Source organism: Chiloscyllium plagiosum, unplaced genomic scaffold (genome assembly GCF_037043375.1).
Source record: "Chiloscyllium plagiosum isolate Xiang-an unplaced genomic scaffold, Cpla_swu_hap1 HiC_scaffold_13, whole genome shotgun sequence".
Classification (NCBI taxonomy): Eukaryota; Metazoa; Chordata; class Chondrichthyes; order Orectolobiformes; family Hemiscylliidae; genus Chiloscyllium; species Chiloscyllium plagiosum.
This window is the reverse complement of record NW_028270151.1, coordinates 61,174,063-61,186,654: the sequence shown is the minus strand read 5'-3', so window position 1 is coordinate 61,186,654 and position 12,592 is coordinate 61,174,063. Positions and strand designations below refer to the sequence as shown.

Below are 12,592 nucleotides of genomic sequence, written 5' to 3'. Positions count from 1 at the left end.
TGAGCTTCAATTTTGCTGGCAAGCATGTTATACAATTCTATACCAAATGCCTTTTGAAAAGCCAAATATGCAACAGCAAGTATATCACCTTCATCAACCCTCTCAATTATTTTGTTAAGTAATTGTGGGCGGCACGGTGGCACAGTGGTTAGCACTGCTGCCTCACAGCGCCAGAGACCCGGGTTCAATTCCCGACTCAGGCGACTGACTGTGTGGAGTTTGCACATTCTCCCCGTGTCTGCGTGGGTTTCCTCCGGGTGCTCCGGTTTCCTCCCACAGTCCAAAGATGTGCAGGTCAGGTGAATTGGCCATACTAAATTGTCTGTAGTGTTAGGTAAAAAGGGGTACATGTAGAGGTCTGGGTGGGTTGCGCTTCGGCGGGTCGGTGTGGACTTGTTGGGCCGAAGGGCCTGTTTCCACACTGTAAGTAATCTAATTCAAATCAAGCTTATTGAACATGATTTGCCATTTTTATTTATTAGGCTATGTTGTTTCAAGTGCTGATCAATTCTCCCATGGCCTGTGATCTTTAAAAAAATTCTCTCACCACCACCATTATCTTAACTGGCCTATAGACTGAATAATTCCTTTTTTTTTGAACAGCAATGTAACATTTGCAACTCTTATGTCCACTGTTATATCTGGAGATTTTGGCCAAAGCTTCAATACTTCCCCCACAACTTCCTTCAGCAACAAGTGTTCCATCTGGACTGGATGGCTTTTCTACTTTTGAGAGTGATACCAGCCTTTTGGATAACACCTCAATATCTACTGCTTTCTTACCCCAATTTATCCAACCCCGCTTCCTTTACTGTGACATTAACAGCATCATCTACTTTTGTATTGTAGTACCTTAGCCATATCCTCTGCCTCATCTAAAAGATTTTCTTTTCCATCCCTAATCAATTCAGTCATTCCTTTCACAATTATAACTCTTTGTTTATTAAAAAAAAATTAGTGTTCCCATATGATACCCACTAATCTTTTGTTATACATTCTCTTTGTCCCTTTTATTTTCTTTCTGAGCTATCTTATGCGCTTTTTGCATTCTGCTTTACATGAGCCTGCTATTTATCATAAGCCATGTTTTCTATTTAATTTCAATAACAATTACTTCAGTTCTGCAAATAACTTGCTTTGAATGTTCTTTCTTTCATTCTTATAAGAATGTGTCTTATTATAATTTGTGTTTTTACCCATGTGTTTTGCCCCCACAAAATTTACTTTTGCTCATTTGCCATTTTAACCAGGAATACTTGTTTCCCAACCACCCAAGCCAGACATTTTTTTCTAATTGTACAAAATTAGCCCTCTTGATTTCAGTTTTCATCCTTTTACAAACGTGTTCTATATTGAATGAGATTGTCTGTGTAACTTCATACAGCAATATTATTGGCTAGTCACAGCAGCCAATACAATAACTTTGTAAGATAGTTTTGAAAGTGATACATGTGACAACAATGAATCAATCAAGCAATCAATCAAAAAATTACAGGATTAGTTTTTTAAATAAAGATATGTAAGTCTTGCACTTTTTTTTTCAGAATATACCATTGAAGAACAGGTGAAGCGAGTAAAAAGTATTGAAGCTATTGAAAGTGATTTCTTTATCCAACAAACCTTTAGATCTGGCAGAGATGTAAAAAAGGTGAGTATTAACTTTTATGTAAGTTTATCCTCAGTATTTAGTCAAATATTTTAAAGAGGCACTTACAATTGCAGTTCATTTTTTTTTGCTGAGTACAATTGTAAGGTTTGTTATTTAAAATGAAAATAAACACATTCCAGTGGAAAACCAATCAAGCAGAGAACCAGTAGAAAAATGTTCCATTTTTAATTTTAGGTTAACATCACTCTCTTTGGAGAGTGCTAGTGAATGGAACAATTTCTATTTGAAGCAGCCAATGTCAACATCAAGCACACTAGCTTCAGTTACAGCCAGATAAAGAGTTAAGAAACAGAGGAGGAACAGATGACGTGGTCTCATGATCTTTCTCTACCAGTTAGTAAGATCAATTTGATTACCTCAGAGTCAAAAAGTCTACGATCTTGATCTTGAAAACACACGATCGCTAAACATCCATTGTCTTTTTGTGGTAGAGAATTCTCTGAATGAATCTTAAATAGATTATATTTGGTCCTTGTATTTGTTAACATAGATTGTAAATGCCTGAGGCCTCCTGTTTTCCTAGGATTCAGCTTGGCCAACCATGTGAGCGGCACGGTGGCTCAGTGGTTAGCACTGCTGCCTCACAGCGCCAGGGACCCGGGTTCAATTCCCACCTCGGGCGACTGTGTGGAGTTTGCGCATTCTCCCCGTATCTGCATGGGTTTCCTCCAGGTGCTCTGGCTTCCTCCCACAATCAAAAGATGTGCAGTTCACGTCATGCTAAATTGCCATAATGTTAGGCGCATTAGTCAGGGTAAATATAGGGTAAGGGAATGTGTCTGGGTGGGTTAATCTTTGGAGGGTTGGTGTGGACTGGTTGGGCCAAATGGCCTGTTTCCATATTGAAGGGAAGCTATTCTAATCTATGAAATTTCTTTGCTACAAGTATACCTTTCCTTAGTTAAGGATCAAAAATACACCCAATAATCCAAGTGTTTTCTCACCAAGTTTTTTCACCGCAAGATATGCTCCTGTGTTCAAAATCCCTTGCAATGAAGGCCAACATTGAATCCCCTTCCTAACAGTTTGCTGCACCTACATGCTTATTTTCTGTGACTGACGTACAAGATGTCAGGTTGATGATACAAGAGAACTAGGCTGAATATGGAAAATTAAGAGGAAAAAAGAAATAGAGAAAGAGAAAAAGAGAAACAAATAGAGGACGTGGGAAGAGTTTGGCAGCTAACATAAAAATAACATTTATGGTGATACAAGGCTAATTAAAGATCAAAAAATGAATTTATGCTTGGAGGCATGGGACATGGTTGAAGTACAAAATGAGTATTGTGTTTTATTCTCTTGTGGAATGTGGGCATCGCTGGCTAGCTAGCAGTTATTGTTTGTCCCTTGTTCCCTTTAAGAAGGTTCCCTTTAAGAGCTGCTGCCTTGAACTGCTGCATTCCATATGCTGTCAGTACACCCACAATGCCATTAGGGTTGGAATTCAGGATTTTAACTTCACAGTTACTTCATGAATGAAGAAGATTCTGTTGAAGTTATTGTAAAAGAGGTAGTAGCTAAGGCACTGGATGAACTAAATATGAATGGAGGAGAGATATGAGAAAGTTTGATAAGATTAAAGTTTATGAGATACCAGGACAAATCAAATGTATCTCAAAATACAAGGGGTTCTGATGAAGGGTGACTGGACTTGAAATGTTAATTCTGTGTTTCTGTCGACAGATGTTGCCAGGCCTGCTGAATTTATCCAGCACTTCCTTTTCTGTTCAAATAAAGATGAAAATTAGAGGGTGGCAGGCAAAATTACAACAGAACAATGGCCTCTTTTTAAAAAATAGATAATTTGGATATGGCTGAGGTACTTTTGCCAGAAGGGACAAATAAATCAACAGCAGTCTGGGCAGTACAAGTGTTTTATGATTTGAAAGAAGACAGTAGTTCTGGGACATTTCTAAATTTAGGAATTTGGCATGCAAAATTATAGCTGGTTTGGTGTGATCATGTATTACTATTATAAAGTCAAATTTAAATATACTGTACAAATTATTATTCATACTAATGTTCTACATAATGTAGAAAACTTTACATTTTGCTGGTGATTCTTCTAAATTCTTCTGCTAGTGTCTTATTAAATCAAATACCAGTAGAGACGAGCAAAAATGAAAGGGTGTTTTATTTTTATTCTCATAGAATGTGGCATTACTGGCTTTGCCAGCATTTATTGCACATCTGTAACAATGTGCTAGAATTTAATTTAGGACAATGTAATATGCTTCATTTACAGAATGTTTTGGGAAAAACATGGTAAATTGCACAAATCAATTGCACAAATATGGAATATTGTGCCATAAATTGTTCTGCATTGTTTATTTGTCAAGCAGAAACTGCTTTTCCACACCAAAATTTATGCATATTGCTAATGAATAGGAGTTGATATATTTAAAAATTATTAATTTGCACCATAAATTTGGATAATTATTGTTTGTTTTTATTTTTCCATTGCTAAGGCACAAGAACCTCCTGAAACCAAGCATGAATCCAATGTGCTGAGCAACAGAACAACTGATTTTAATATTGAAATCAAGCAAGAGCTTGATTACATTCCTTCTACAATCAAGTATCAAGATGATGACTCATTGGCTCATCCAAGTGTAAGCATTTTCTGACTAAAACATAAATTTGCAATGGCTACTTAATTTATGATTTGGTAATAACAAGCAACGAAATACAACGAACTGAACCAATTGTAACTTAGTATTCATAGCTATCACCAGGTGTGTTATTTGTTTTGCTGCAGGGAATTAGAGTCACACAGCACAGAAAAGGCCCATTGATTTTGGCATTACAATAATTACCACAAAAGGTGCACTAATCCCAATTCCTTGCACTTGTCCCATGTCCTTGAATGTTATGACACTTGAAGTGCTCATCCAAATATTTTTTAAAGCTTGGCCTTCACTACCTTCCCAGGCAGGCCATTCTAGATTTCCACCACACCCTGCCCCTTACCATAAAACTATGCCCATCTGTGATTCAACCCTCACCCAAGGGAAACAGCTACTCTCTATTCAGCCTACCTATACCCTGCATAATCTTATATACCTCAATCATGTTCCCCCTCAATCTTCTCTGCTGTAAAAAAAGCAAACCAAGCCTATCTAGTCTCTCCTTATAGCTCAATTTCGCCATTCCAGGCAACATCCTGGTGAACTTCTTCGTACCCTCTCACATTACATCCTTCCTGTAGTGGGGTGACCAGAAGTGCACATAGTACTCCAGCTGTACCCGAACCAACTTCAACATCACCTCCTGCCTCTTAAACTCTTTGCCACAACCGATGAAAGCAAGTATCCCATATGCCTCCTTAACTATTCTATTCACATGCTTTGCCAACTTTAGGAATCTGTGAATAATTACCCCAAGATTCCTTTGTTCCTGTAAGCTACCCATTGTCCTGCCATCATCTCACACTTATCAGTGTTAAAAACCATCTGCCACTTCTCTGCCCATTTGACAAGCCCTCTATATTTTCCTGCAACCTACAACCATCTTCTTCACTATTAACTACCCCACCATTCTTGGTGTGGTCTGTGAACTTTCTTAACATTATCCCCCACATTTTAATCTATATCTTTTATGTGTATAGCAAACAATAAGGGTCCCAGTGCTGATACTTGTGGTACACCGCTGGACATTGGCTTCAATCACACAAATAGTCTTCTAGCACTATCCTTTTTGTCCTATTGCTAAGTCAGTTTCTAATCCATCTTGCCACGTTTCCCTGAATTCCACATGTCTTAACCTTCTCAATCAGTTTCCCATGTGGAATCTTGTCAAAACATTTGCTAAAATCCATATAAACAACAACTTCCCTCATCCACACACCAGATCACGTTTTTGAGCAATTCTGATAAATTTGTTAGGCATGACCTCCCTCTGATAAAGCCATGCTGACTATCCCTACTTAACTCATGTCTTTCCAAGTGGATATAATTCTCTCCTTCAAAACTTTCTCCAATAGTTTCACTATCATTGACATGAGGCTCACTGGTCTGTAATTTCCCTGGTTCATCTCTATCATCCTTTTTGAAAAGTGGAACCATATTTGCCATTCTCCAGTCCTTTGTCTCTTCGTGTTTTAAGACTTTTACTCTAACAAACTAAAATTAACATTAGTTAAAAGGAAACTAATACACCAAACTAAAACTAAACTACTTCACATTAAATTACCTCATATGACAAAATGCTTTCACATGTTTTTACTTCATGCATGCTCCCAGCATGCATAAATTCCAAACTCCTTCCAGATTATAAGCAGATTGTATTTTCCATATCAAACTCCATTGAAAGAAATTTCACTGTTTTTTAAACATGCCCAAACTAACGTTTTGTTTGGTAAATCTCTAGAATTCTCATCTCTTCAAATAAAAGATGAGTTCTTACTTGCATCTTTCTAAGTAGCTGAAATAAAATAAAGTTTTTTCTGTAGCTTTTGCCAGAGTGGCTGCTACTTGTTCCCCACAGCAGTAACTCCTTTGTGTTGTGTGTCTCAGTGTCCGAAGACAACTTGTCCCTCTACTATAGAGTCATAGAGACTTACAGCATAGAAACAAACCCTTTAGTACAACTTGTCTTTGTTGACCAGATATCCTAAGATAATCTAGTCCCATTTGTCAGCATTTGTGTCTGTTAGAGACCCAGTGATGAACAGACTGACTACATTCTGTCTCTGTTACAGACCCAGGGGAGAACTGACAGAACCCATTGTGTGGCTGTCAGTTGCCACAGGGAGAACAGACTGACACCACTGTGTCTCTGTAACTGACACTGATAACAGAAACGTAGGAGTCAATCTGCTCTCCCTTGAGTCAGTGACATATTGTGAAAGTGTATAAACTGTCACTCGATTTTCCTTTAAGTTTCAGTTATGAATCACATGGTCTTATCTACAGGCAGAATACGAAAATTCATAGGATCCCTACAGTGTGGAAGTAGGCAATTTGGCCCATCTAGTCAACACTGCCCCTCCAAAGAGCATCCCACCTTGTCCCTGTAACCCTGCATTTCCCAAGGCTAGTCCACCTAACCTGCACAACCCTGGACACCATGGGGCAATTTAGCATGACCAATCCATGAAACTGCACATCTTTGGATTGTGGGAGGAAACCAAATCACCCGGAGGAAACCCACATGGACATGAGGAGAATGTGTAAGATCCACACAGGCGGTCGCCCGAGCTTGGAATCGAACCTGGGTCGCTGGTGCTATGAGGCAGCAGTGCGAACCATTGAGCCACCATGCAGTCACTCCCTCGAGCTTGCTCTTTCATTTAATAAGATTCTGGCTGATCTGATTGTAACCTCAAATCCGCAGACCACTGATAAGCTTTCCCTTCTTGCTTAACAAGAATGTTCCCTAAAAATATTCAAAGACTCTGCTTTCAATCCTGTTTCAGGAAGAGAGTTTGACTAAGACACAATTTTATGAGCAAAAGATTTACCTTAATTCTGTTGGACAACCTCTTAATGTTGAACATTAACCCCTTGTTCTAGATTCATCCATAAAAGAAAGCATCCTCTCCACATCTACCCTGTCAAGGCTCCTCAGGATGTTGTATGTTTCAATCTATTCACCTCTTCCTCTTCTAAATTTGAATGGATATAAGTCTGGTCACCATCCTCCTTTTCAGGACACTTTTTTACCTTAAATTAAAAGAGATATTTTAAAACATAACTGTTTTCTAAACTCTCAAATTCAGAACATAGATATTTGAGGTTTGAATTTCCATCATGCACCAACTTCTAATTCATAAATTATTATATTCATGTAAATTTTTATTTATAATATCACAATACCTTAAGTAGTTATCAACAACTTAGTCAAAATAAGCAAGTAGGAGTATTTTACCAATACACTAAAACCACCCAGTCTAATTTCAGTCACTGGATATATACTCTGTTGTTTTCATTGGGTTATGTGTCCAAATTGTACATCAGTTGATAGCTTCACTTTAGGCATTCTTAATTGGCAAAAACAAACTTGAAATTGGATCAAAATCCCTTTATGCTTTTTCCGCTACATTTTTGAAGTGCTTTTTAAAATAACCTAGAAATGATGGGCATCAAAACTGAGTTCTGAAGATATGTAGAGAAGTAATGGTAATAACTTTTGACTTCAGTAAAGCAAAGATTGGTATTGGCAGATGGGCCATTGGTTACATAAACCATTTAAATATCTTTTCCCTAACTTTCTTTTCCTGCTTTCTGGCAAATCATCTTGGATAGTGCTTGTCTGAATTTAGACTCACGTTTGTGATGAGCAGTTAATATTTTGCTTGAAAAAGTGCAATAGTATATCATATTGCAAAGACAGCATTAATGAAAATTAATCAATGTCAAGCAGACAGTTGGTTCAGTTGGCTCAGTGCAGTGCAGAATATGGCTGATAGCACAATCCCCATATTGTCTGAAGTTGTTTTTTGAGACCTATGCCCTCAAATTGGTTAGTAACTTTGAGCTGACTGTAGACATAGGAAAAACCCTGAAACAGTCATCCACTGCAACTGCTAACCTACCTAGAAATATTGGATCATTTTCTAGGATCATACAAAAGCAGCCAAGACAGTCGGGACAGTAACATGCACAGAAGTCAAATTGTTTTTGTGGGTTTATGTATAACAAGGAAATCTTTGAAATCATTTACATCTTGGACATGCTCAACAAGAGGTCTAACTTGCTAAATCGAACCTGTCATTCAAAATTTTAATAAGTATTGATAATGGTTCCTACCTAACTTGCCATTAAGCTAGGCAGTTAATAGGGTCCAAGTTTATAAACCTTCTGAGTAGATCATGCAAGAACACGAAAAATGGGAGCAAGGTTTAACTTACACTTGCTGTTCTCTTGATGATGAATAATAGGAGAAGTTTGAAATCATATGTCTGTGTCGAGACGCGCATCCTTCTACAGTAATAATGTTACCCTGATCTCATCAACACTTTGACGCCAACAATGTTTTTCTCATTTCATCAGCATTCATATTATTTTATTGTAAATGCGAATGAAGGTGGACAATATGAAAAGTTGACTGCAGGTATGTGCAGCCAGGAAGATTATCTGAGGCATTCATTGTGCCCCATTATGGACAGTGAGCACAAAGTGGGTATAAAAGCAGAAAGTGATGGAGAAACTCAGCAGATCCATCAGCATTTGTGGAGAAGAAACATTGTGTTAACGTTTTGAGATCAATAACTCTTCTACAGAAATTTTGCTTTTACTTGAGCACGAAGGGGATTCAGAAACTTGCACAAGGTGTGCACTAAGTTAATCAGGCTCCAGTTTCTTCCAAATAAGATGATTGCCCCAAACACATAATTAAAATGCTTTAATAGCTCTACTTTTGCTCAGTGACTATTTAAAATAGTTCACCTATTGAACTATTAAAAACAAAGTTGTTCTTTAGACTTTGCCCATTGCTTCCCATACTCCTTTCTCCTCCATCCACCTGATGCTGCTTACCCCAAGCTGTGAAGGATTCTGGGAGACCACATTAGTCTATTGCTAACTACTGATGTCTGACAATGCAACCTTGACACGCCTGACACATCGTGAAGCTTGTATCCATAAAGCTTATGTGACTGGAGAACTCCATATTATAGAGGATAGTTATAGAGGATAGGTTAGTCATTTTGACTTTTTGTGAATAGCAATTAGTTTTAGTGTCAAATCCACTGGATATAACAAAAATAATAAATGTTTTATAATGACACTGTTTCAAAGCTTTAAAAATAACAAGAACCATTTTCACATATTCTAGTTATAATGGCTATTCCTAACATACGTTTGCTACATTGTGAACTTAGAAAATGAACATTTTGTTAATTTCATAATTAATCATAAGGAAAATCATATTCTTGTTCTTCAAGAAATTAAGCTTTCTGACATGTTGATTTATATATAACTTCTCTTTCTTAAGACACCATTGTCATGCCTCAACTTGGGAAGGAGGGCAGTTAAATCATTTTTGTTTCCATCCAAGAGTTGGAATTCAGATTCCCATTCCACACTTAGGAGATTGTTCACACTATCAGCCAACCACAAAACTTTTATGACAGATCAGTTGTATTACTTTGCATTTTCTTGCAATTGCACTTTAAAAAATAAAAATCAGTAATCAGAAGCAACTAAAAATGGATAAAGAAAGTTGACTTAAGCATGACAATACATTGTTAGAATTCATCCCTGCACTTGATTCTGTTCTTGCTACAGTTGTTCCTGGATAAGAAAGAAGCTGAAGAAAAGTGGTTCAAGAGGTTAATCACGCTGCGGCAGGAGAAATTGATGGGAAGCCCAGTGCCTGGATTTTGAATTTATTTTTCTTAAATGATTAATCCATCAGCCAAAACGTTCATTGTGAAATTAGTGTATTTCATTGTTTTATGAATTTCCATTAAGTGTATTCATAAGTTGAGGCTCTCTGATTTAATAAACTACCTAATTTGTATTAGCAATAACTGTCTTGAATGAAATAATTTGCATATGCACAGCATTTTCAAATTTGTCACATTACATTGTGTCTTATTGATAAAGTGAGTAACTTGCTCATAACAATTCAGAAACTTAAATTCTTGCTTAGAATCCCTCCAGTGTGGAAGCAGGCTATTTGGTCCATCAAGTTCACAACTGCCATCCCAAGAGCATCCCATCCACCCCCAGCCCTGTAACCCTGCATTTCCCATGGCTAATCCAGCTAGCCTGCACGTCCCTGGACATTACAGAGCAATTTAGCAAGGCCATTTCAACCAAGCTGCACATCTTTGGACTGTGGGACGAAACCAGAGCAACCAGAGGGGACCCACATAGACACGGAAAAAATGTGCAATCTCTGCACAGACTATCGCCTGAGGGTGGGATTGTAACCGGGTCCCTAGTACTGTGAGGCAACAGTGCTTACCACTGAGCCACTTTGCTGCCCCAAAAAACTGCTACTGCTTGTCTGAATACTAACATTGCTTTCCTAAATAATTCAGGCCAGTATTCATTATGCAGAGGGCATCGAGAGTCAACTACATTGTTGTGGGTCTGGAATCACGTGTAGACCAGACCAGGTGACAACAGTTTCCTTCCCTATAGGGCATTATTGAACCAGATGGATTTTTCCTAACAATGGTTTCATGGCTATTTTAATTTAGTTATGACTTTTAATTCCAGGTTTTTATTAAATGCAAATCCCACCATCCTCCATGGCAGCATTTGAACCCAACTCCACAGATTGTTGGGTTGTTGGATCAGTAGTCCAGCAATGATGCCACTGGGTCACCACCCCCCTTTCTAGGACTTTATAATCACAGAGATTTACAGCACAGAGAAAAGCCAGCCTCTGCTGGTCAAAAACAACCACCTAGTTAAGCTAATCCTATTTCCATCCCTTGACCATAGTCTTTTATGTGTTGGCATCACAAGGGCACATCTAAATACTTCTTAAATATTATCAGGGTTTCCACCTCTACCAACCCTTACAAGCAGTAAGTTCCAGATTTCCATCAGCCTCTGGATGAAAAAATATTTCCTCTCACTCAGTTGTATTTAACCAGTGCAAAAGAGAAGAAAGAAACTGGATGGACTACTGAACATTGTCCAAGGTACCAAAACCAACCAACGCAAACTCAGCCCTATCAACCCTGCCAGGTCCTCAAGGTTTATACCAAAATTGGGAGATAGACTAGTCAAGCGGCAACATAATGTGGTCATTTCACAAAGTCATACTCTATAGTCTGTGTCCCAGACACCATTTTCACCATCACTGGTTATGGCCTATTCCTCTGGTAGAACAGAACCATTAGAAGTGGTGAAGCAGTCGTATGCAGTCTGGAGGGAATTGCCTTGGGAGACCTCCTCCTCCTCAACTCTGGGCCCCATGAGGTTTAATGGCATGAGGTCAAACATAGAGTCGTCGAGATGTACAGCATGGAAACAGACCCTTCGGTCCAACCTGTCCATGCCGACCAGATATCCCAACCCAATCTAGTCCCACCTGCCAGCAACCAGCCCATATCCCTCCAACCCTTCCTATTCATATACCCATCCAAATGCCTCTTAAATGTTGCAATTATACCAGCCTCCACCACATCCTCTGGCAGCTCATTCCATACACGTACCACCCTCTGCGTGAAAAAGTTGTCCCTTAGGTCTCTTTGATATCTTTCCCCTCTCACCCTAAACCTATGCCCTCTAGTTCCGGACTCCCCGACCCCAGGGAAAAGACTTTGCCTATTTATCCTATCCATGCCCCTCATAATTTTGTAAACCTCTATAAGGACACCCCTCAGCTTCCGACACTCCAGGGAAAACAGCCCCAGCCTGTTCAACCTTTCCCTATATCTCAAATCCTCCAACCCTGGCAACATCTTTGTAAATCATTTCTGAACCCTTTCAAGTTTAACAACATCTTTCCAATAGGAAGGAGACCAGAATTGCACGCAATATTCCAACAGTGGCCTAGCCAATATCCTGTACAGCCGCAACATGACCTCCCAACTTCTGTACTCAATACTCTGACCAATAAACATGGGCAAGGAAGCCTGCTGTTGATTACCACTTACAGCCTCACCACTCCCTCAACCGATGTATCAGCTCTCCTCCATGTTGTACACCATTCAGAGGACAAATGAGGATCTGAATCTTTTTTTAATGGCCATGTCAGTTTCAATGAGTCTTGTGGAGCATTTCACTCTGCAAGGCCTATCAAGATCTCTCACCACATCTTAACAAACCCATCTCATTAACTACTATTTACCAGATATCTGCTGAAAGACCAGCATCCCGCCCAAGCCATCTTTAAAATGCTGCTGAGCACTCTGATGGACTCACAGGCATTCCAAGGCCAACCTACTCTTTGATGGACAGTTGTTTTGAAGGTTTTGGAGAAGGGGAAGATGACGCTGCAATTCTGCGACAGGGACCT

The 12,592-nt window shown here is 38.9% G+C and overlaps 1 protein-coding gene across 9 annotated transcripts in view; it reads left to right on the top strand.

Annotated features, from left to right (window-relative positions):
* The window catches only part of rsrc1 (arginine/serine-rich coiled-coil 1), a 480,289-nt gene extending 470,153 nt beyond the window's left edge, over positions 1 to 10,136 (top strand). For all 9 annotated transcript variants that reach the window (XM_087993658.1, XM_087993663.1, XM_087993660.1 and 6 more), the window contains 3 exons: positions 1,545 to 1,648; positions 4,138 to 4,281; positions 9,898 to 10,136. In XM_087993658.1, coding sequence (XP_087849784.1) covers positions 1,545 to 1,648; positions 4,138 to 4,281; positions 9,898 to 9,996 — 347 coding nt within the window. In that variant the 3' untranslated portion in view covers positions 9,997 to 10,136. The remainder of the gene's footprint in view (positions 1 to 1,544; positions 1,649 to 4,137; positions 4,282 to 9,897) is intronic.
* Positions 10,137 to 12,592: the final 2,456 nt, after the last annotated feature.